Source organism: Urocitellus parryii, chromosome X (assembly GCF_045843805.1).
Source record: "Urocitellus parryii isolate mUroPar1 chromosome X, mUroPar1.hap1, whole genome shotgun sequence".
Taxonomy (NCBI): Eukaryota; Metazoa; Chordata; class Mammalia; order Rodentia; family Sciuridae; genus Urocitellus; species Urocitellus parryii.
This window is the reverse complement of record NC_135547.1, coordinates 120,138,423-120,164,204: the sequence shown is the minus strand read 5'-3', so window position 1 is coordinate 120,164,204 and position 25,782 is coordinate 120,138,423. Positions and strand designations below refer to the sequence as shown.

The window sequence follows — 25,782 nt, the reverse complement described above, 5'->3', positions numbered from 1 at the left end:
CCCAAATGGCCTTCATTCTAAAGAACATCCCAAAGATACAACCTTACCCATTTCTACTCAAGAAGGGGATATGTGCATACATATGAACCCACTCTCAAGCTTCTAAAAGAATGACACGATTTTTATTTTAAAACTTTATTTCTGCAAAGCCAATCAAGAAGTGTTGGAAGGAAAAAGTGTAAAAGTTATCCTTGCATATTCAGGAACAGCAAGCACTTAGTTTGAGAAAATGAGGACTTAAAACAGTTGAATCAAAGGCAGTACCCTGCTACTTGTATTTTAAAACAATGGTGATATTCTTTCTTAAGCAACATTCTTTTCTTCCCTAACAGCTACAATATGATACAGTACGCAACAGCTCACTTGAAAGTGCTAGAATCAGAATCAGAAGGTAAAGAACGCCATAAGCCATCCACTTAACATTTCCTACTATACAATGCCTTTTTGGCGCTTGATAAATCAAGCATTCATGTAGCATTACATTCAACAGAAACATTTCTCATACTTTGGGTTTAAGATCCTTGTCCCTCCAGTTCCGATGTTGTGACATCTGACTCTTCGTCATTGTAAATATTTTCAGCCTGGGGATAACAATCAAATAAATTCACAGGTAAAACTCCCCAAGGGTTTCACAAAATCATCTAAAAATAGAATTTAATCCGTCAATTCTAATTTTAGGATTTACTGTCAATGTGTTTTAGTGTTGGAAATTACAGGACACTTTTTTATAGTAATTTGTTGATTAGTTCCATTTTTGCGTTTTCCAAAGACTGATAAGGAAAAGGTAGGCCAATATTCTTAATTACCAGTAGGTAATTCCAAAAACACAACTAGCCACTCAGGCATTATTTAATCATTGTTCATGAAAGGTATTTTCTGAAAGTACTTTTAAGTGGGGCTGGGGATGTGGCTCAAGCGGTAGCGCGCTCGCCTGGCATGCGTGCGGCCCGGGTTCGATCCTCCAGCACCACATACAAACAAAGATGTTGTGTACGCCAATAACTAATAAATAAATATTTTTTAAAAAAAAGTACTTTTAAGTATCACTTAAAGAGTAATGACCCTGATGTTTTTATGAAAGGCTCAGTTAACAACTCAGCATCTTAGAAATGGCAAATATTTAATACTCCTCATCATAGAGCTTGGTATCATTTGAACATTTCAACATTTCTCTCCGATATCCTTCATGCCCATGACACTGCAGACAGCAGTGAGGCCAATGCCAAGACCCCAGTGCACAAAGAATACAGCAACAATGCAAAGCAACAGATGCTTTGTGTGTCTGCATCTGCATCTTATACAGACATGCAGAGATTTCTCCTGACCTGACAGGTGTAGCAGACAAAAGTACCACTATGGAACCAAGATCACTGTTAAAGCAGAAAAAGTTCTTCAAACTGTTTCCTTCCTATGAGTACATATTTAGGTACAATATGCACCTAAATATATGAAGTATTTCTATTACATTGCATCACTAGGGAAAATAAACATTTCAGCTTACCATTTGCCATATCTGCATGATATTATCCTCAGACACTGAGCAAATGACCCAAGGCTCATTGGGGTTCCAACTGAAGTCCGAAATCTTGGCAGTGTGTCCTCCATGAATGAACTGTTAATAAGAAAAGTGTCATGGTTTCATACCTTCTCCTTTTGATTCTAATACTTGGATTTTAAAATAATTTTTAACAGTCTTTCACTAGAGATGCTGCTCAGTGGTAGAGAGCTTGCCTAGCATGCACAAGGTCCTGGGATCAATCACCAGCACCACTGAACAACGACAGCAAAAAACAACACCAGCTTTCCAGTTTGGAAGGGCACTGACCCACAGTTTAGAGGGTAGGCAGTACAGGCCTTATAAGCTATATTTTGCAAACTGGCTCAGCATAGTGTGCATATCTAAGTTGTAGACGGGATGCTTCACTTCTATGTTCTTTGGCATGTGTCCCCTAAGAACATTTTTCTATATTACCATTTCTATATCATTTCCAGAATGCCATTTTCATACCAAATACAATGAACATAAATGCAGCATATAGAGTTAGGTACAAATGTCTTAAGGTGATATTTTTCCAGTGTGCCAGGTCACATACTCCTTCCTATACTAGCCCACCTGCCAGAGTCTCCTGATTCTTCTCCGGCTCCCTCTCTTCTCCTTTAACTAAAATAAAAGCATAGCTCTCACCCTTCTCAATCTTCCCGAGGTACACTGGGCCAAAGGAAAGAAACTCTTGGCACTTTCCAACTCCAGGGTCCCTCACAAGGTCCAAACTACAATAGCTTTGCTACAAAATACTGAAGGGGAACAAAGTCTTATTTCCTTTAAGAGACAACCTTATGGGAAAGCAATGTGCCTTTTATTATCTTTGAAACAAGATTCACAGGAACCAGTTCTTTGCAATGATAAAAATATAAATACAATGTTTTGAACTGGGAAGTCAGTCTTCCCTGATAAACTTTTAAATTGACTAATTTGACAATGATATCTCTGTCTGATTAGGTTATATCCAATGTTACTGTTTTACCTATTCATTTTATCCACATAAGTGAAAGGGTAAAGAGCTTTTCAAAATACTCAAGGGGTACACAAGTGAAAATATTTTAAGACCACTGGCTTGGAATATATATAAGAGATACTGTTATATTAAAATTATATTTATGTAATCCATCACTTTTAAGTGCCCCTTGATTCAGGCTTTCTTGAGAAGAGCAAAATCCTAGCAGACTTCTTTAAAAGATCATGAAAAATTGTTGCAGAGTCATAATACACAAAGTAATACACTTTTCTCTCAGTATCAAAAAAAAAAAAAAGCTAAAACCTCGAAAAGGTCATGCTAAGTAATCAGTCACAAAAGACCATATTCTTGTTTATGTAGCCAAAATTATACCAACAAAAAGCAGATGGGGGACAGGGGAAGAATTGGAAGTTGACAGCTACATTGTTTTATTTCCTCACGGACAAAAATGTTCTAGAATTGATTTGTGGTGGTTGTACAACTCTGAATATATAAAAAAATCAATGAATAGTATACATTATAGATGTGAATTGTATAGTATGTGAATTATCTCAATAGAGTTGTTACCAAAACATATAAGTGAAAATTGCTAGACCAAAATAATTGGGAACAATGCTCTTTCAAGACAATACCTTAAAAAAAAAAAAAGACTTTTCAGAATAAGTCACCGCATATAGAATAAAGCATTTAGATGCTACCCTCAGGCCAGGGAATTTATTTATTAAGAAATACTCTTTTTTATATAGCAGTGGTACAAACACTAAATATACTGGTTCATCTGAGGCTTATTCTGGTGCTTTGCTGATTTCTGCCCAGAATCCCAGGGCATGGGGACCAGCTAGTTGAGGAGGAAAAGGGGCTAAGGATATTGGTATAAGCTGGGACTTAGTGAGCATCTTCTGTATGTCAGGCTTACTCTCAAGGGCTTTAACTTTTCAAAGTTGAAGCACAAGTATACAAAAAATTAGTACTGGCTTAATAGCTAAATAAAACATATGTTACAGAGTGATGAATGATTACCTGCCAAATGACCGGAGGAGAAAAATGTTGAATTCAGAGCAAGGGCAAAGTACCATGGCTAAGTCTGGCAATATGTCATAGGAAAATTTTCCCATACTTTTAGAAAGTATTAAGTATTTCTAACTGGAAAGCAGAGATATTACCCCTCCCAAAAAACTGTTAGAAAATATACTTTAAACCATTGAGAAATTACTATACACTATTTTACATGAGCTCAAACTGCTATGTCATTGAAATATTCATAAAAACCTACTGGCCTCTATTTACTATTTTCAATAAATGTCAAAGTTCAATGGCTATAACCTCTAGGACTTCCATTTTGAAATCATCTGCAAGAAAAGAATTTGAAGTTGTAGACTCATTCTTTTTTTAAAATATTTTTTTTAAGTTGCAGCTGGACACAATACCTTTGTTTTATTTATTTGTATGTGGTGCTGAGGATTAAACCCAAGGCCTCGAATGTTTTAAAGGCGAGCGCTTTACCATTGAGCCACAATCCCAGCCCCTGAAATTGTGACTCACCCTAGAGATAAATGGATAAAAGACAAATAATCCAATCTGTATATAACATTTTGTATAAGAAAGCTAATGCATACCAAGAGTTCTGGAGGCCCATCTTCTGCATCTTCTGCTGATTGTTCTTCTCCAATTTTACTATTAAGAAAGAACATAATGCTTTCATTATTGAAAATTTTTTAGCATAAATATACATGAAACCAGTATCAGCCCAGAAAATTCATCTTAAAGCATGCACACACTACTCACTCCCTCTCAATTAGGGATTTTATATTAATTTTTGGTGGGAGGGTAGAATGTTTACTTTCGGGAAATAGGTAAGAGCTATTCATAATTGAAGTCGCAGAATGAGGAATTGTTCAAAATAAACTTGACTCTACATTAGAATTAAAAGGTGAAACACGTTTTAAAAATCTACAAGCAAAGAATGCACATTCTTTATGGTGTTAAACCCTTTATTCTTCTTTTTGTATGGGGACTGAAGCCAAGGGCGCTTTACCACTGAGTTACATTTCCAGCCCTTTTAATCTATTTTGAGATAGGGCCTTGCTAAGTTGCTGAGGTTGGCTTTGAACTTGCCATCTTCCTGCCTCAGCCTCCCAAGGTGCTAGGATTACAAGCAAGTGCCTGGATGGCCAGAATTCTTAACACCTTTTGCATTCTAGGAGTGAAATACATTACACATCAGTACTTCAGATCTGTCTAAAGATATCAGCAACAAAACATTATGAAACATATAAAATGGTGTAAAAATGGTACTGGGGATTGAATCCAGGGGCTTGTGCACGCAAGGCAAGTACTCTACCAACTGAGCTATATATCCCCAGCCCCCCCCTTTTAAATTTCAATTGTTCTTTTTAGATATGCGTAGAGTATATTTTGACATATATACATGGAGTTCAGCCTAAATTTCTTAGGAAAGCAACTCTGAAGTCAAGAAACCTTAAAAACTGGAGAAACTATACAATGAGCCCCAAGAGAACATAAGCTCTGGATAGCAAGGGTTATCCCTGTCTCTTTCACAAAGGTTTCCCCAAGTGGTTATACAACCTACATTGGGAGCTTGTATCTGTGGAATGAGTCAATAAAAAGCACAGAAGAGGGGCTGGGGTTGTGGGCTCAGCATAGAGTGCTCGTCTGGCATGGGTGGGGCCCCAGGTTCGATCCTAAATAAAATATAAAAAAAAAAAAAAGCACAGAAGAGCAAAATGGCACAACTGTAAGAACAGCCTTGCTGGTGTACTGTGAAATCCAATGAGAAATAATTATCTCTCACCTTTATTCCTTTCTATAGTAAGAGTGTTTTATAAAATTATCTGGATGCACAGGCTGGGATTGTGGCTCAGCAGTAGAGCACTCACCTAGCATATGCAAGGTGCTGGGTTCGATGCTCAGCACCACATAAAAATAATAAAATAAAAGGTACTGTGTCCAACTACAACTAAAAGAATATTTTAAAAATACCACTTCATGGCTGAAATCAAACATGACTCACAGAAATTTATTTTATCATAAATTGCCGATTTTGCTTCTATTTTATAGACCAGGAAAGTACTTAAAAGTTACTTTGTAACCTGCCACACTAGCACAGTCATGCAGTATCCTGTCACCAGATTCTAAATTACCTTAAATCCCACACATTCAGGCGGCGATCAGTACCACTTGAAGCCAGAATAGTTTCATTATGTGGAGACCAGTGGACCTAACAAATAGATATTTTGAAAATGTATTTAAAGGACACTCTGTTCCTGGTTTTGTGGCTATTGTTCTAATCCAGAGTATTTTCCCATCTCATGATGTTTCCACTTCTTGGACTAGAGCCCTTGCATCCTGTCCCAGCCTTTCCTTAGTACTGAGAACACAGCTAGGGGGCCCCATTAAACTTGTTCAGTTCTAGAAGCACCCCAAAAGCCTTAAAACTTTTCAACAAAGTGTATGCTATGGAAATCTCTATGTAAAACCATGTATATAATATTTTTTTTTTTTACTACTGGACCTGCCATACCAGTATACCTAACTGAAAATCCTTAGATTTCACATTTTTTTGATACCAGGGATTGAACTCAGGGGCACTCAACCACTGAACCAACTCCCCAGCCCTATTTTGTATTTTATTTAGAGACAGGGTCTCACTGAGTTGCTTAGCGCCTCCCTGTTGATGAGGCTGGCTTTGAATCTGGGATCCTCCTATCTCAGCCTCTCAAGCTGCTGGGATTACAGGCATGAACCACTGCACCCAGCAGATTTCACATTTTAAACCAATCTTGCTTGCAAGCCTTTTCCTTCTACTTCTGAACTAAGGGCCTGTAAAAAAATCTCCCAGTTATTTCCCACTTGTGTACATAATTATACAGTGGAATCAAGTGGCTTTGAAAAGAAAAAGTATCTCACACCCACCATATAAAAGAAAAAAATGAAAACTTTCATGTTACAAAGCATGCAAACACTAAAACCTGACATACAGACACCAAAAAACTATCACATACCTGGAAAATTTCATCCTTATGAGATTCGAAGGTATGGAGTTTTAACTTTAAGTTACGCAGATCCCACAAAGCTACAGTCTAAAAAAATAATAAAGAAGTGAATTCATTTCTGTGCATTACATAAGACCTTTCAAATATTTGATTAATGTACAGAACAATTGAGTTTTGTAAACACCAAATACACAAAAACTTTAAAACCTTATCCGCAGAGCCGGTTGCTAGAATGAACTCGCTGTAGGGATTGAAGGAGAGGCAGTTGACCTCGGCGGTATGCGCATCCACCAAATGGCTCGGTTTAGAAGTGGTATTGGACCTGGTGTCCCATCTAAAACACAAAGGTATAAGGCATACAGCACCCAAGGAGTATGCTGAGCCTCCCAAACCTCTCACACATTCATGCCGGATCCAGTCAAAGCCATTCCACTCTGCTGTAAGATCTGCTCAATCCTGAGCAAAGACACCATTATATAGAGCTGGCAATCTGGATTTTGACCACACATTCTAAACCTAGAGCTATTATTTCTGGATCTTCTTTTATTAGATTCCTGACTTAATTACTATTTCAAGCACACACAAAATAAGACTGTAGAGAACAACAATTTGATACATACAACTGGCCTTGTCAAATTTCGGTATTTTACCATATTTGTCTCAGTTCATGACAGCAGTTCATGAGACAAGCAGTATTCTAGGACTGAGGATAGAGATCAATGGTAAAAGCACTTTCCTATTATGTGTGAGTCCTTTGGTTCGAACTCCAGTACTGTGCCCCTCACCAAAAATAAAGGTATTCTAGGTGGTTGAATTCAGCCCTGTGGCCACAACCCTCACAGAATGACTCTCTCCTCAGACCTCCAACTGAAGTAATTCTGGGTCCCAATTTTAATATATGTTTTTGTAGTGCTAATACTACTATAAGCATTTTCTTTCACACTATCTTTCATTTTTAAACAAAAAGCTATTTATTCATATTGAACAGTAAACCTTATTAAAAAGGCAATTATAGACATGTGATTCATTGTATTATCTATTGTACCTCACCTAAAACTTTAAAAAAAAAAGACCCAAATCAGTCTACCACAATCACTAATGGTCATTCAGATCACCTATCAAGGTCCCACTGATCTTTCCATCTTACATCATAAGTTTCTGATCATCAGCGACAGATCCAAACAATGACTCATGCAGGAGATGCCAGGCCACATCCTCTACAACAGCTGAGTGGCCAGTAAAGATTGCTTTAGCATCCACAATTTTGCCTTCCTTTGGTCCTGCATTTATATCCCACAGGCAGACAGTCTGAGGGAGAAAGAGGGAATGAAAAGCTATAAGACAATGATTCTAAAGCTTAACATCTTATTTAAGAATCTTCACTAAAACCAAAATATACTTAATAAAAGTTAGAAATGCACATAAGAGAGAGGTAATAAACAAACAGAAGAGTGTGTTGGTGCAGAATCCATGTGAGTTTGAGTGAAAAGAAACTAGATTTTGGGGGTGGGGGAGCTAAGTATGATAGCAGGCAAGGAATGGACACTTAAGTTGTAGTTTCTATCTATGTACATTCAAGTATTTACAACTCATGGCAATGGCACAACAAATCAGAGCCAGGAACATGGTTCTGTTGAGCAGGAGTGCACATCTTAAAAATTCCTACTAGGATTGGAAGATTGAGAATTAAAACTAAAACATGACTCTCAAAAAATAAAGCTTTTTGGACAAGTTTTTCACTTCATGGCAGAAACAACCATAAGCATCAAGAGTTGTGACAGTGGAGAAGTCATGGGGCCTTCCTCAGGCCTTAAAGATCACAAGAGCCCCAAAATTCTGTGTCTTCATGATCAAGGTTTTCTCTTGACATTTCATCACAAAGAGTTAAGAGCAATGTATTCAGTTTTTATAAAAAATATTTTAAGCTATAAGGCAATGATTCACACTTGATGGTTTAAAATAGGAAGTAAATTTTTTTTTCTTTCTGCAGTGCTGGGGAACTATCACCTCAGCATCTGCTAGGCAAGTACTATCATACCGAGTCCCCAGCCTAAGAAGTAATTCCTTTAAGGTATAATTCTATTGATACTGGTATTGGCCTCATCTCTTTCTTTCTTTTAATTGTACTGGGTATTGAACCCAGGGGTGTACTACCTCTGAGCCATGTCTATCCCTTTTGATTTTTTTAGATAAGGTCTTACACGGTTGCCCAAATTGTGATTCTCCTCTTAATTCAGCCTCCTGTGTAACTGGGATTACAGGTGTATAATACCTAGCTCTGCAGGCCTTATTGCTATTGCACGCATGCTCTCTTTTGGCACTGGGGATTGAACCCAGAGGTGCTTAACCACCAAACCACATCCCCAGCCATTTTTATATATTTTTTTAAAATTTAGAGACAGGATCTCACTGAGTTGCTTAGGGCCTTGCTAAATTGCTGAGACTGGCTTTGAACTCATGATCCTCCTGCTCAGTTTCCCAAGTTACTGAGATTATAGGCGTGAGCCACTGTGCTGGCCCATCCCCGGCCTTTTATAAATTTTTTATTTACAGACAGAAACTAAGTTGCTTAGGGCCTTACTAAGTTGCTGAGGCTGGCCTTGAACTTAAGATCCTCCTTCCTCAGCTTCCAGGGTCTCTGGGATTACTGGTGCATGCCACTGCATCCAGCATCTCATCTTTTAAATTTCATTTTATTTATTTTTTAAGTTTAATTTCATCATCTTTTTAAACTGCTTTTATTGTTTTGGTTTACAGTGCTGAGAATCATGCATGCTAGGTAATTGCTTTACCACTGTGCTATGCCCCCAACCTCTTAATCCACCTTCTTTTATAAAAGGGGTTGCTGTAACAAAGCTGTTTCCCAGTCACAGGTATTTTCCAAGTTAACAAAAACATTTAAAAAAATTTTTTTTAGTTGTAGATGGACACAACATCTTTCTTTATTCATCTTTATGTGGTGCTGAGGATCGAACCCAGTGCCTCATGCATGCAAGGCAAGTGCTCTACCACTGATATACAATCCAAGCCCCACAAAAACATTTCTTAACATAATACATGTGCCTTAGTCTCTGCTGTTACCTAGACTAGAGTACTCTAGCATATAATTTATATATACCAAAGAAAAAGGAATGTATAGAAAGCTCCTGTCATCCACTCCTGCTTCCTACCTCAGAAAGAGCCTGGGAAGCCAGGTGTGGTAGCACATGCCTGTAATCCCAGAGACGTGGGAGGCTGAGGCAGGAGGACTGAAAATTGAAAGACACCTTCAGGAACTTAATGAGGCCCTAGGTAATCTGAACCCTGTCATAAAATAAAAATTAGAAAAGATTGGGGATGTGGCTCAGTGGTTAAGCAACCCTGAGTTCAATTCCTAACCAAAACCCCCCACCCCCAAAACCAGAAAGAGCCTATGAAGATTAACACTATGCAAGGCACTTGGGGAGCCCTTGGTAACTGACAACTATTATTATTACTAAAAATTCTCAGTCCAGTATCTTTAAAAGGTACTAGTTATTAGATTACTGACTTGGCTCACTTTTCCTATTTGGGGAACTGCCCCACATACACTTAAGAGGGAAGCTGTAGAACTTACTTTCAGAAAACTAAGGCAGATTCTTGTTTGTGGCTTTTCTGGAAGAATGTGACACAGGTGCCATCAGTCCCCCAGGACTTTGAACAGCAATGAAGACACTGTTCTGATGATATGGGTTTAGGGAAATCAACAGCCACTTTCCAGGGTAGCAAGAGTGAGATCTTACTGGCATGATTTAGAGTGTGGATCTGGCCTCACCTCTCTTTCTAAACCTCATTCTCTAGCTATTTCAGCAATTCTGTGAGCTACCCTACCCAATACTCTTTAGATAAATTCCTTTTCTGCTGAAAAAGTCACAGTTGGTTTGGGGTGCATGAAACTAAAAACTCTTGACTTGAGGCAATTCTCTATTTTTGATATTTAAAACAGCTTGAGAAAAATGGTGATCAACAAAAACATAAAGGTCTGACACATGACAGGCCATTCTAGGCACAGGGATGTATTAAGGAAGGTGGCAAAGAACCTGCTCCCCTGAAGCTGACACAAAACACTAACTATGGCCAAGTTATATGAACTTTGAAAAGCCTCAGAAATTTAACTCTTACTTGGAATCATACCAAATGCATTTTGCCTATTGTCAGGGATCCACCAGAAAAGGTATGGGTGCTGTTAGTGTTGAGAATGCTATAAACACTGATCTATGATAAACTATCAAGATCACTTTGCATTTGAGTGATACTTTTATTAAAAAAGTAGCTTTTATAGCTGGGCGTTGTGGAATACACCTGTAATCTCAGTGACTCTGGAGGCAGGAGGATGGCAAGTCAGAGGCCAGCCTCAGCAACTTAGTGAGATCCTGCCTCAAAATAAGAAACAAAAATGGGATGAAGATGTTGCTCAGTGCTAAGTACCTCTGGGTTCAATCCCCAGTATAAAAAAAAAAAAAAGGATTTGAAAACATTTTGTCCAAAAGAGAGATACAAATGGCCAATAAGCATAAGAAAAGATGTTCAATATAATTAGTCATCAGAGAAATGCGAATCAAAACCAAAATGAGATACTACTTCATATCTACTGGGATGGCTAAAAATAAAAAGTATGGGGTCTGGGGATATAGCTCAGTTGGTAGAGTGCTTGCCTCACATGCACAAGGCCCTGGGTTCAATCCCCAGCACCACCACCAACAACAAAAAAAAGGGGGGGGCTGGGGTTGCAGCTCAGTGGTTGAGTGCTCGCCTTGCATGCATGAGGCACTGAGTTCAATCCTCGGTACCACATACAAAAATAAAGAAAGAAAGAATAACAAAAGCCAAGTATTGGCAAGGATGTTGAGAAAGGGGACATTTATATGTTGTTGGTGGAAATATAAAATGGGCAGCAATTCTGGAAAAGTTTGGCAGTTCTTCCAAGTTAAACATAGTGTTACCATAAGAACCAGCAATTCCACTCCTAGGTAATTACCCAAGAAAAATGAAAGCACATCCACACAAAACTGGCACAAAAAAGGTCATATCACTCAAAATAGACCAAACAGGGCTGGGAGACAGAATAGACCATAGTATAGATACAGAAAATTAGTGTCAATGGTTGCACAACTTTTAAATATACTTACATTAATCCCACCCTGTAAATGTCTAATAGAATTTCCATCATAAAGGCCTAGAGGTCCTCTTTTAAAAAATGGGAGATCTTCCCATTTTTCCTCCATTCTAAGGCTAGTTCAAAAGAGCTTTGCAGGGGCTGGGGTTGTGGCTCAGTGGTACAGTGCTTGCCTAGCATGTTTGAGGCATTGGGTTTGATTCTCAGCACCATATATAAATAAATGAATATAGGTCCATCAACATCTAAAAATATTTTCTTAAAAAAGAGCTTTGCAAGGGGCTGGGGATTCAACTTAGTAGTAGAGTAGCATGTATCAGGGTCTGAGTTTAATCCCCAGGAGTGAAAAAAGAAAAAAGAACTAGCCAGTGTGTACCCAGGAGTTCGGACCAGCTAGCAAGACACTGTCTGAGTGGTGGTGGGATTATGAAGTCCTAAGGCTCATGTCTGAAAACCAATGCTTTAACATCTGGGAAATGTTATAATAAGTGTTATTTTAGGAAATCTTTTATCTATAAAAAGGTGATCCTTCACCACAGCTCCACCAAAAAAAAAAAAAAATCCTTCAGTATAAAGGTGTCTGTACATAAGCAGATTAGAAAGAATATATTTCTCACATGGTCATCAGATGCACTTAGGAGATGTCCACTCAAATTTGAATTCCAGGATAGACCATATCCTTCCTTTTGGTGACCTCTTAACCTAAGATCAGGATTACATTCTCCACTTGGGTCTACCAAAAAAAAAAAACAACATTATTATTATCTACTTATTAGAAGTGGTGAGAACAAATTCTTGTTCTTTTGCTCGTGAACTATAATAGCAATTCCATATAAACAAGGACTTGGTCTGACCTGGAATTGCTTTGAAAATTTACTCTCTTGCTTCATATTAAATATTCTATGCAAACTGAGCCTCATGACAGTTAATTAAATGGCTAGTTTCTTACCTGATATGATACTATCTCCAACATGGAAATACTGAAAAGTAGTATATCTAGCCCATAAATTTGTGTAGTGGCAACACCCACACCCCACCCCTTGCACCTGAGTCAATTTTTAGAAATACTTCTAACACAGCAGGTCTGGTTACTCAGTCCTCGAATGTCTCTATGGTACCCTGCAACCATGAATGACCCTTGGCTAAGTCCTGAGAATGTGACCTTTGGAGAGTTCTTTATGTCGATGTGATGAAGTTGTGTATACCCAGAGCACTGGGGCATGCTGTAGTGACTTGTCAAGACTTGTAGGACTGTTCAGCAAGAATTCATGATGTATCTGGCTTAACTGTTGGGGTCCTGAATTTTCATTACCATGGCCAGTCACAGAACAAGATATGCCTAGACCTCCATTAAAATCCCCAGACTCTGAGGCTCAAAACAGGCTTCCTTGGGCACAGTCATTTAACATATGTTATTGGGGTTTGCTGCTAAGAAAAATCATGTTCTTTGTGGCCCCAGAGAGGAAGGACTCAGAAGCCCTTGATCACTGAACTTCACCTCATGTGTATCTTTTTATTCCTGCCCTGCTCTGGATCCTTTGTCATAGTAAACCTTAGACGTAAGTATAACTTGCTATTAGGTCCTTTTGGCATATCACCAAACTTCAGGATGGTTACAGGACCTTCAAACAATTTTTAACCTTATAAAAATACTGTAGAGCATAATACTTTGATCTTAAAAACATTATCATTTTGAATCAAGAAAAATGCTCAAGTAATGGCCTGGCCTTGTTATTACTTACCTGGTTTAGCAGGATGTTTTGTATAGTCAAAAACCAACACATCAGAAGATGGTGTTTTTGTAGCAATGATGTGAGGGTTCTGTGGCATGTAACGAGCACGGTTTACTTCTCCTTCATGATTAATTTTAATTTCACATTCAATTTTCCCGGTTACAGAACCAAAGCCACCAAATTCTAATGTGCATAGAGAGAAATAAACACATATACTTAGGATTAAAACTCACAAGTCTCTGTTTAATCAACCCAACAGATTTTACCATGACAAAATACTATAGTGCAAACTGATGAGACAGAGAAAACCCAAAAATATGCATCTACTTGCTACTTGAATTTATTATGAAAGTTCATTTGCACTGGAAAATATCACTAGCTGCCTGATGTAAGTTAATTCAGTTCCACCTTGGATTTAAAACAATTAAAACTACCCTCTTTCAATTGTGAAGACTATATAGTTATTCACAAAAATTTTAAATAACTACATATTAAACAGGCCAACAGTTTTTTAATTCAAATTTAACTCATTTGGAACTGTAAATTCATCAAAACAAAACTGAAATGGAGCAAAATGTCATAGGCACTTACGAATGTCAAAATGTATTTCATATAACAATGTACTAAATCAAAAAAGAAAACAGGAAAGGTTTTACCTGAATGTGAACACTCAATCAATCTAAAGGCAGAAACATTCTAACATCAGAAACCCATGTTGACTACTCCCCACTTGTCCTTAAGACACATACATATATGTGGTTCATCTACACGTGCAGTGCCAAAATTAAAACAAGGGGGTAGGGCTGGGGTTGTGGCTCCGTGGCAGAGCACTTGCCTAGCACGTATGAGGCAATAGGTTTGATCCTCAGCACCACATAAAAAATAAAGTTAAAAAATATTTTTAAAAAGCATGTAAACTTCTCCATCTATCTCTTAAATAGAACTATAGTGTTATAGTCATGAAAAAGGCCTTGTAAAGTAACAAAACTGCATAAAAAATAAGATAACTTCTGAAAAGTAGCAAGATGTTAGCAGAAAGAATACAAGTAGAGGACATATAAGCAGATAAAGCATAACAAGAACATTTTCTTTTTTGTGCTCCTAGATAAAAACTTGAATTCCATGCTGACACTTCAAAAGTTAGCAGGCTTTATATTACAATTTTGTTATTTCTTTCTGACTGGTGTTATTGCTTCTTTGCACATTCTTTTTTAGCTTACCCTGTGTCTTGGGTCAAGGACCACTAACTCAAATGTCTAATGGAATCACGCAGTTAAGAAGTGAGAAAGGCAGTTGGGTGTGGTGGCGCACAACCGTAATCCCCACGGCTCAGGAGGCTGAGACAGGAGGATTCCAAGTTCAAAGCCAGCCTCATCTAAAGCATAGTGCTAAGCAACTCAGTGAGACCCTGTCTATAAATATAATGCAAAACAGAGCTGGGGACATGGCTCAGTGGGTGAGTGCCTCTGAATTCAATCCCCGATACCCCAACGGGGGGGGGGGGGGGGGCGTGTATGTGACAGGGGCCTGGGGAAAGGAGTAAGCCATTTCTCAGTTCTAGCCAGTTCTCCTTCTCTCCTTTTTTTTTCCCCATTGGCACTGGAGATTGAACCTAGGACTGTTCTGCCCCAGAACTACATTCCCAGTTCTTGTTTTCACATTTAATTTTGAGACAGGGTCTTTCTAAGTTACACAGGTTGGCCTTGAACTTGCAATCATTCTCTCTTAGGCTCCTGAGTAGCTGGGATTTCAGGTGTGCATCATTGTGCCTGGCTAGCCAGCTCTTGCTATGAGAATGCTTTATAAACATTGGCTCCTACATTTTAATATCAGCATCTAGTGATTTGCCTCTGAGGCAAACTTACAGCTTGCTACTTCAGTGGCAACTACTCCAAAGCTCTTCCACCCAGTCAATGGAAAAAATGTCCTTCAACCTTCCTGACTATCCCCTTCTACTTATAGATATGGTGATACACGCCCATAATCCAGCTATTCAGGAAACTGAGGCACAATTGCTTGAGCCTAGGAGTTTGAAACTCCATTAAGAGAATTCAATGAACCCCATCCCTACCTCCTGTGTCTCTGCTCCAAAGATGTCCCTCCTTCCTGACTTTCAACATCCCATCGCCATGGACTCCAGTGGCTTTAATCTTCATGCTACAAAGACTTTCAGGTCTCCCAATTCTTTTTTTCCCCCATTCACTGAGCTACATCCCCAGCCACCACCCCCCTTTTTTAAAATTTTGAGATGGGGCCTAAGTTGCTTAAGGCCTCATTAAGTCACTAAGGTTGGCCTTACATTTGGTGATGCTCCTGTCTCAGACTCTTTAGTCACTGGAATTACAGGTGTGTGCCACCATGCTTGGCTCTCAATTCCTATTTAAAACAACTCTCCTTTAAAAAAAAATTACAGCTGGACACATTGGTACATATCTAGCCAATCAGGAAGCCACTCAGGAGGATCCCCTGAGCTCACGTGTTGAAGATCAGCCTGGGCTACAGAGAAGACTGTCTCAAAAATATATATATATATATATATATATAAATAAAATAAATTTAGGTGTTCAGGTATGTTTTTCTTTTAATACAGAGCTTTGGTTTCCACAACAATAAACATGCTTTAAAAAACTGTCAATGATTATAATATCCATTTAAAAAATAATGATTGAAAATAAAGATGTTAATTGGAATTACTTGTCATTTGTTAAAATGCAGTAACTGGAAATATAACTTTAATAATTGAATAGATCCACATGTTATACACAGAGGCTTTTTTAAAAAAAAAAACATTACTAGGACCTGAACCCAAGGTTTAACACATGCTAAATCTCTACCCTAAGCTTCACCTCCAGACCTTTTATTTTGAGACAAGGTCTCTCTAGGTTACCCAGGCTGGCCTTGGACTTGCAATCCTCTTGTCTTGGCCTCTCGAATAGCTGCAATTACAGGTATGTGCCACCATGCCTGGCTAAGACAAATGATTAAACTGAAAGCCAGTAAGTATTCCATGGGTAAAAGCTACATTAAAATTTCTGATTTTAGCTGTTTACAAAATAATCCATCAGAGGGTGTAGGAGAATGAATTATAAATTGTGAGACAACCTGGGTAAATCATTCTGGGTAAAAACTTAAAAGAAGAAAGTCTTTTAAGTTGACAACGAATATGCCACACAACCCAGCAATTTCAATATACTAGATAATGTAATACTTTATGCCCAATAATAGTCATAAAGAAATATTTTTAAAATGTTATATGATAAAAAGTCTGAGGCATCGAAGAATTAACCCAACAGGTTTGGTTACTTGGCCATCACACCTGAGGGACACCTCTGAGGGACACAAGGACCATTACTGACCCTTGGCCAACTCCTGGGAACATGGACCTCAGAATGTTCTCTATGTAATTGATACATTGATGATTTTTTTTGGTGTACACCTGGAGCAATGAACCATGATGTACCAGTTTGTCAGGGACACTTTGCACAAATGTCAAGATTGATGATATGCACTTGCTTTCATTACCGGGGTCCTGACCTTTAGTTGTAATGGCTGGTTGCCAGCAGGATATGCGTATGCAACCAGCCCTCCAAGAAAGCCTCAGACCAAGACCTAAATAGCCTTCCTCGGACAGAGATATTCCACACATGTCCCTATAGCTTGCTGCCAAAAAGAAAACATATCCTGTGTGGTGTGGCCTTGAATGAAACTTGTGCCAGACCTCCTTGAACTCACCAATGCATATCTTGTTCCTGCTGCTTTTGTTCTGTATTCTTTACTGTAACAAACTTCAGCAGTAAGTATAATGTGCTATTGAGGTTTCTGAGTACTTCCAGCAAAATTATCAAACTTTAGGTGGTTGTGGGAATATCAAAAGAGGGAAGTGTTGTTAAAAACAAAAAAAAAGTTAGGGGCGAAAGTTACAGTGTGTACCTAGTACAGCTGACCCCTGTGTTAGAACCCCAGCACACACACACACACACAAAAAAAATAAATCATTCCTTTTAAAAAAAGGTTATAAGAATCCCAAATTAAACCTGCCACTACTGTGTCTCTCCCCCTACAAAAAGAACATCACTTTTAACTCTTTGGTATATACGCCTGATTTTTTTTCCGTACGCATATCAACACATTACTTTCACCAACATAGTATAATAACACATAGCAGTTATTCATTTTATTATCGTAGATAACATTCCATACCAGTGTATGTAAATTTTTCTTACTCTTATTAATTGATGAATATTATTTCAAACATACCGTAATGTGTTTAACCAATTTCCCACAAACCAACATCTGGCTTGCTAGGTTGTATAGGATAAAGTCATATAAATTACAATGCTGAGACAAAATCTGATAGTATAAATTTTTAATAGCATGTTTTGAAAGAGGCACAACTCTCTTTGACAACAATATTAGAATGTTATACCTACCACCCTTGTCACTGTCACAGTGGGAAGCATCAAATTGTGCATCATCATTTGGAATATGAACTCGAGCCACCACCAGATGATTCTGCTCATCAGACGTATGAGTGCCCAACACTAGCCAATGAAGGGCATAATCTTTTCCTTCCGGTCTGTTCAAGAAAGAGAATTAATCACACTAATCTTACAGGAAATCTTCAGTTGCTAAGAAATTCAGTCTAGTTCCCACAAAATACATTAAAATTTCTTTAATGAACATACATTAAACATCCACTAAGTACTTCCTTCCCCACATTTGCAAATGTAAAGAAATAGTCTTTTACTTATTTACTTGGGTCCTGGGGATTAAGCGTAGGACTCAGGGGCACTCAACCACTGAGCCACATCCCCAGACCTATTTTTTGTATTTTATTTAGAGACAGGATCTACACTGAGTTGTTTAGTACCTTGTTTTTTGCTGAGACTGGCTTTGAACTCAAGATCCTCCTGTCTCAGCCTCCCTATCAGGCATGCGCCACCATACCTAGCAAGAAATAGTCTAACCACAACAAGCAGAGGACTTGTTTCTTTTTCCTTTTCTTTCTTTTTTCCTTATTTTGAGACAGGGTCTCCATAAGATGTTTAGGGACTGGCTAAAATTGCTAAGGCTGGCCTCAAACTTGCAACCCTCCTGCCTTAGCCTCCCAAGTTGCTGGGATCACAGGCTTGCACCACGGCACTGGGCTTGCTTCTTTTTTAAAGAGTCATCCTTCTCTTCCTCAAATGTCAAGGTGAATACCACCTTTTTTTAGAGCATCATTCTGGGGAAGACAGTTTCAACTCAGTAAACCACAATAAATATCTACATAGTAGCCCATCACTGATCTCCATACTCCTATATCCTGATTTCCTGCCTATAGTCCTATTTTAATGTACTAAATGTTTCTGATTTCCGAATAAGAAACAAGGCAGAATAGAAAAAATAAAGTGTTGAGTCAGTAAAACTGGGTGTAAATCCTGAGTCATACTAAAATTAGCAACATACAATTGCTTTCTTCACCTAAAAAACAGATTATAAATGCAAATGGTATGATGTCAAAAAACCCTCATTTGTGTTTATGATGCCTATAGTTCTATCAGTTTTACCTAGAGGTTTTTGTTATCTTGTTCTATGGAAACTTACCTTAAAGATGAAGAACTTGCCAGTGCCTCTTGGCACCTTGGTCCAAGCAGTGATTTTTCCATTGGTATCTACCAATAATATATTTCCATTTGTATTATCTAGAATAGCAACTTTCAACGGTTCTAGGCCCCAATACTAGACAAGCCAGTTACTGTCCTTAATTTCAGTTGTACAAGGAAACAGTTTTTTTAAAAAAGTTTGGAGATTACATCTAGGCCTGTAAATTAGTAATAGGTTAAGAACTACAAAATGTAATTTTACCAAGTTATGATGTGGCTTATGGTAAAAAAAAAAAAAAAGAACACACACAACACCAAAACCAAAAGAGGTAGCCATGGCTAAGCAATACCAATCTGTTTGGGGGGAGGGGTGGCAAACAACATGGAACTTAGTTGATGCATGCACAGTAGGCCAAGAATATGATGTGACTATCAACAAAGGTAATTAATTCCATCTTATATAGTCATTATATGGGGGGGGGATGGTAATGTGCATAAGCCTATTTATTTTTAACTGGCAAAACACACTTAAATCAGGCTCTAAACAAAGTACTTTAGGAGGACTTGGACAAAATGAAACCTTTACAAGGAATGCCAGTTTAAAATGAAAGGGAGATATAGAACTCCTAAGAAACATTTGAAAAGAAATAGGAATGTTTGACAGGAGGCACCACAGAGCAATGTTAGGGCTGACATAAATGACTTATTGGGAGAGGAGAGAAAATAACAAAAGTTATTTTAAGCAGGAAAACTAAGAACAACAGGTAAAAGTGTCAGCTAGATAGGCTAGTTTATCATTGGACCTAAGGAGCACTGTCTCAAGTAGACTGAAGGATTTTAAAAGATTCCTCTTTACTCAATTATTCTAGTTTCTCCTGACTTATCATAAGTAATTTTTTCTTTTTACTACAAACCTTTTCACCTCTATTATTAAAACACAGCTTACCTTCCTAAAATCATCAAAATGATATGATTTTTCTCTAATACTGGACATACCTTAAAGGTTTGCAGAAGCACTAATGGTAAAAGATCTTATCTATCTTGAGTACTAGAATCCTTTGACCCAGTAACTGCCACTAGAAAATTCACCCAATAATCAGAAAAATGTGCTCTTTTAAAAGATTATTCTCAGCAGCACTGTTTGAGAAGCAAAAGACTGAAAATAACCTACACACCCATCAATAAGGAACTAGTGACAAAAGCTATATCCATAAATAGAATTCTTGGTGCCCTTAAGAAGAAGGGAGTAGCCCGGTGCTTTGACCCATGCCTATAATCCCAGCAGCTCTGGAGGCTGAGGCAGGCAGATCGTGATTTCAAAGCCAGCCTCAGCAAAAGCAAGGTGCTAAGCAACTTGAAATAAAATACAAAATAGGGCTGGGGATGTGGCTCAGTGGTTGAGTGCCTCTCTGAGTTCAATCCCCAATACCCCACCCCACAAAAAAAGATAAAGGGAGTATAGCTGGGCATGGTGGCACTCGCCTGTAATTCCAGCAGCTCACGAGGCTGAAGCAGTATGACTACAAATTCAAAGCTGGCCTCAGCAACTTAGGGAGACCCTGTCTCAAAGTAAAACATAAAAAGGGCTGGGGATGTAGCACAAGGATTAAGTGCCCCTGGTTCAATCTCTAGTACCAAAAAAAAGGGGGGGGGGGACAGGTAATAGCTAAGCATGTTGATAGGGAAAAATCTCTTCAATATTAACTCTAAGAAGACAAGCGAACAACTTGCTATCATTAAAAAAAAAAAAAAAAAAAAAAAAAAAAAAAAAAAGAATAAGAGCCGGGCTTGGGAGGCTGAGACTGAAGAATTCCGAATTCAAAGCCAGCCTCAGCAAAAGCAAGGTGTTCCGCAACTCAGTGAGACCCTGTCTCTAAATAAAATACAAAACAGGGCTGAGGATGTGGCTCAGTAGTGGAGTGCTCCTGAGTTCAATCTCAGGTACCAAAAAATATTGTCAGAAAAATTATCTTCAGGGCTGGGGATGTGGCTCAAGCGGTAGCGCGCTCGCCTGGCATGCGTGCAACCCGGGTTCGATCCTCAGCACCACATACCAACAAAGATGTTGTGTCCGCCGAGAACTAAAAAAAAAAAATAAATATTAAAAATTCTCTCTCTCTCTCTCCTCTCTCACTCTCTCTTTAAAAAAAAAAAAAAAGAAAAATTATCTTCAGCTCCATGTATATAAAATACAAATCAATCTCAAGTTCAGATTTGATCCCACCCAGGGTATCTCATTAAATATATATGCAAATATTCCAAAATCAAATATTTTTGGTTCCAAGCATTTCAGATAAAGTTTTAAAAGATAATGCAGGCCAAGTATTTAAGTACAACATATTTTAGGTCACATTTTAAAAACTTCAGTAAAGGGCTGGGATTGTGGCTCAGTGGTAGAGTGCTCGTCTAGCACTGCGAGGCCTTGGGTTGAATCCTCAGCACCACATAAAAATAAATAAAATAAAGGTATTGTGTCCAAGTACTTCTGAAAAAAAGAAATGTAAAAAAAAAAAAGACTTTAAAAAAACTTCAGTAAACACCTTTCACTGAAATTCAAGTAGTTATTTCAACTCTTACAAATTATTTTTGAACAGGAAGGGGTGGGAGAATCAATAGTCACCACTTAATGTTCCTATGTTGTGGAAGGCACTTTAACATGCAAGATTTTATTTGATTACTTCTAGTGTAGGCAGTCAGTACTATCAATACCTCCACTTACAGACCGGACAACTCACAGATAGACTGAACAACTTGCCCTAGTACACAAAGGTAATAAGTAGGGGCAGAATTCAAACCCAGGTGTCTGACTTCAAAGCCCCTGTTTTTTTTCTATTATGGTACAATAGGTAAAAAAGATTAAAAAAAAGATAAATCAAGTTGCTAGCAAATTTTAAATCTTTTTAACAGGAAGATAAAAAGAGGCAAACACACAAACTTCCAAACCAGAACCTGAATACTCTTGAGTATCAGATACTCAGCCCCCCCCCCCAACCTCTTCAGGTCTGGGGATTGAACTCAAGGGTGCTCTGTCACTGAACTACATCCCCAGCTCTTTTCTTTTTTGAGATAGGATCTCACTAAATTGCTGGCCTCGGGAGTTGGAATCCTCCTGCCTCCATCTCCCAGGTAGCTAGGATTACAAGCCTACACCACTGCAATGGACTTTAATCTATTTTTAAATCTGTTCTAAAGTAGCTGTAAAGCCAGGCATAGTGGCGCTGGCCTGTAATCTCAGCAGCTTGGGAGGCTGAGGCAGGAGGATCCAAAGTTCAAAGCTAGTCTCAGGAACCTAGCAAGGCCCTAAGCAACTTAGGGAGACCCTGTCTCAAAATTAAAAAACATAAAAAGGGCTTACGATGTGACTCAGTGGTTAAGCACACCTGAATTCAATCCCTGGTACCCCAAGGGGAAAAAGAAAAAAAAAAGAGCAAGCAAGCAAACAAGCAGTTGTAAAAGTCAATGCTCAGTGCTGAGGGTATAGCTCAGCTGCAAAGCATGGCATGCACAAAGCCCAGGGTATGATGCCCAACACCAAAATATCAGTGCCTAGAAGTTTCCATTATTTAGTTCAAGATGCTTCCCACATTTGTACATGTACATTTAGATTTTTCAAAACTCCAATGGAAGCCCATCTGTATGTAAGTCAATATTTGCATATGGAATCTGGCCATTATAAGAGTAATTTTATATAAAATTAGCTTACCCTTATTTTTATAACTTGCTATAAAATCCTCTTTTGAATTAGAGTCTGATTTAATCCTCATTAAATTATAAGTTCACAATATGCAAACCAATAATATCTCCCCACCCCAGCATTGGGGATAGAATCCAGGGCCTCCCACATGCTAGGCCAGCACTCTATCACTGAGCCACACCCCCAATGCCAAATTCAATACTTTTTTTTGTACTGGCCCTTTACCACTGAGCTACAGTCCAGCCCTTTGTTTTTTATTTTGATCCAGGGTCTAGCTAAATTGTTTAGGCTGGCCTCAAGCTTTTGGTCTTCTCATGCCTCAGAGTTGCTGGGATAACAGGGGTGTGCCACCACACCCCGCAATTCAATACACTTTTAAAGGTATGTGTCCAAGTTCCTACTAGAAAAGTTGCAAGTCTATGAGAAAGGTAGTCAAATACTGGCATTGCCTCAATTCTGGAGCCAACCGGTTTGGATTGGTTAAGCCCAGAGTGTAAACTGGAGGTTTTTAGGCTCAGATGTGTAAAACAAGGTTTGTAAACCAAGGTTTGTAAGCCTGAGTAACCACTTACTAGCTGTAAGTTTTGGGGTATGGTACTTAACAGGCGGGAGTGGTAGCGCATGCCTGTAATCCCAGCAGCTGCGGAGGCAGCCTTAGCCATGTAGCGAGGAGCTAAGCAACTCAGGGAGACCCTGTCTCTAATAAAATACAAAACAGGGCTAGGGATGTGGCTCAGAGTGCCCCTGCCCTGAGTTCAATTCCAGGTAAACCCGCCCCAAGAAAAATGTACATAAACCATAGTACTGTTATGCAGATTAAACCCAAATAACAGAACATAAAATTTATCTGGTCCAGTTCTAAGAGCTCAATAAAAATCACCAATTCTTACTCTTTCATGCTATAAACCAATGACACATTTTCTTTTGGTTAATTGCTGTCAATTTTTTCCCTTTGCCAATTAAAATGTATTCACCTTAGGTGTCATTTACACTTGTGTTCATTTTGCAAAAATTTAGAAAGCCATATGCTTGTAATTTGGGCACTTTATGCTGTTTTTCTCCATAGCTCACATGCCAAGCAAGCGCTCTACCTCTGAGCTACAACCCTAACCCTTTTCATTACATACACTATTTTTCAATAATTTTAAAGAAATGCATTGGGAGATGCTGATCACTGAAGTCCAAGTAATGTCAACCATATTCAGATGTTCCTCTCAACAGGTTTTCTCTCCCATTACCACACCCCACTTTTATGCTAGAAATCATCTAATAAATCCCAGAGTTTTGAAAATAAAAACCACCTGCCACCTTATCCAAGGGTATGCTTATGTTCTATGTATAAAATGCCCAAACTAGGAAATCCAAAAGGACAGTTAAATTTATGCAAAACAAAAGTTGCCAGAAACCCTTACTTAGTCACTTCAGGAAGCCACTGAACCGTAAGACTAGGCCACTGAAGAGCATGGGTCATAACCAGGTCATACAGAAACGGTGTATTCTTCTTCCAGATTTTATATTCTTCATTGATGACACGCTCCTCCACAGTATCTTCAAACACTGAAATTTGGAGAAAGCCCACACGATTAAGTGGCTGAGAGGGATGGAAGTCAAATCCATACACAAATACTAGAGGTCACCTCGAGATGGCCACACCTTATCTTCTTCCTTTTACCTATAACGTGGACACGAACAACTAACTGCTCTTTCACAATGTGGAGAGAATAATAACCAGGAAGCTCATTTTTTCCACTTTCGAGATCAATACGTACGGCATACACCAAATTGGGTCATTAATTGCACGGACTGCGAGATTGTTTAGCATGTTACAGCTGTTCACACCTGTTCTAGGATAACGACCTGTATGTACAGGGGGCTCCACAACCCACTCGGAAGGACAAATCCACGTGTAGCAGAAACCCATAGGCCCGCTTCCTGGATCCCCCTCCAGGAGAGGCCCCAGCTCACACAACGCCATCTCTGGCAGCCATAGGCCGGCGGACTCCACAACCCCCCGGATAAGGGCCGCGACCCCAAGACGGACTACGAGCACGCGCGGAAGGAGCCGCCGCGCTCGTTTCCCAGCGGTGACCGCCTCCGCCCCGAGGCCCAGAGCGCCGAAGGGAGCGAAGCCTGGGGGGGGGGGGCGGAAAGAGGGGGGCCTAGTCTTCGTCCCCAGGCCCGGCTCCGGAAGTGCTCGGAGCCCTCCGTATGGCGGCCCCGTCCCGCGCAGGCCCCTCGAGGCGCGCGCCCAGTCTCGCGCCCGGCCCCGCCCCCTGCTCCTCACGCCAATTCGCGCCTTTCGCCGGCGCGTGCAGCGGCCTCTCGCGCCCGCCGCCCCCCGCAGCCACGGCGCGCGCCGCCCCGCAGGGCCTCTTACTCTCTTTACTCGCCATCTTGCGTCGGGTCGTTCGCCCCTCGTTGCCTCCTCGGACTCCTCTCGCTAGCCAAGAGCAGCCCGATTGCTGGCGCTCCTGCTTTTCCCAGGCGCGTCACGCACTCCTAGCTCTGGAAGCCTGAGCTCCGTCTTGCTGCCTGGGTGCTCCCCAGACGCTGCGTCCCTCTCTCCCGCCTCTTCCCCGCTCGCGGGTATCGAGGTCTGAGGCGCTCTTCTCTCTCTCTCCAAACTTGGAACGAGACTTTTCAACCCGCGCCTCCCAGCCCGCCCAGGCAGCTGAGCGCAGGCGCATCCGCCCTGGGAAAAATGAGAGGCGGTGGAGAGGCGGGCCTGGGAGCCAACGGCTGGGCCGCCTCCACCAATGGTGTGCGGCGGGCGGGTTTCACGCGTCATTCGGAGGTGGGCTTTCGGAGGTAGGTGGGGCGCTTCGCGGCAGGAAGTTGGCGAGGCGCAGGCGCGAGGACTCGCCCGGCGCTCCCAGGGCCGGTCGCGGGGGCGGGTGGGGGCGCGCGGGGGTGGGGCGAATGGAGGCGCGGCGGGCCGGCTGCGCGGGGGCCGCTATCCCTGGGCTGGCGAGCCCTGGGGCCCGCGGGGCGTGGTTGCTCGAAGCAGCAACAGCAGCGGTGGGATTGGGAGGGGGCAGGGAGGCTGCAGCCGCTTAGCCAAGCAAAATCTCAAAAGCAAGAGAGGAAAATCGTTCCAATTCTCGAGA

The 25,782-nt window shown here is 40.0% G+C and overlaps 1 protein-coding gene and 1 non-coding gene across 2 annotated transcripts; one reads left to right on the top strand and one right to left on the bottom strand.

The window, feature by feature from the left end:
* Nucleotides 1–106: 106 nt before the first annotated feature.
* Rbbp7 (RB binding protein 7, chromatin remodeling factor) lies at nucleotides 107–25,359 on the bottom strand. The gene is made up of 12 exons (XM_026396713.2): nucleotides 25,053–25,359; nucleotides 24,088–24,232; nucleotides 17,827–17,972; nucleotides 13,406–13,579; nucleotides 12,281–12,396; nucleotides 7,677–7,837; nucleotides 6,737–6,863; nucleotides 6,539–6,616; nucleotides 5,678–5,754; nucleotides 4,133–4,190; nucleotides 1,502–1,612; nucleotides 107–581 (listed from the first exon to the last, which is right to left on the bottom strand). Exons 1-12 carry the CDS (start codon nucleotides 25,066–25,068, stop codon nucleotides 513–515), a joined length of 1,278 nt encoding a protein of 425 aa, XP_026252498.1. The 5' UTR covers nucleotides 25,069–25,359; the 3' UTR covers nucleotides 107–512.
* Trnav-cac (transfer RNA valine (anticodon CAC)) lies at nucleotides 11,172–11,244 on the top strand. The gene has a single exon. It is a non-coding gene; the product is annotated as a tRNA-Val (tRNA).
* Nucleotides 25,360–25,782: the final 423 nt, after the last annotated feature.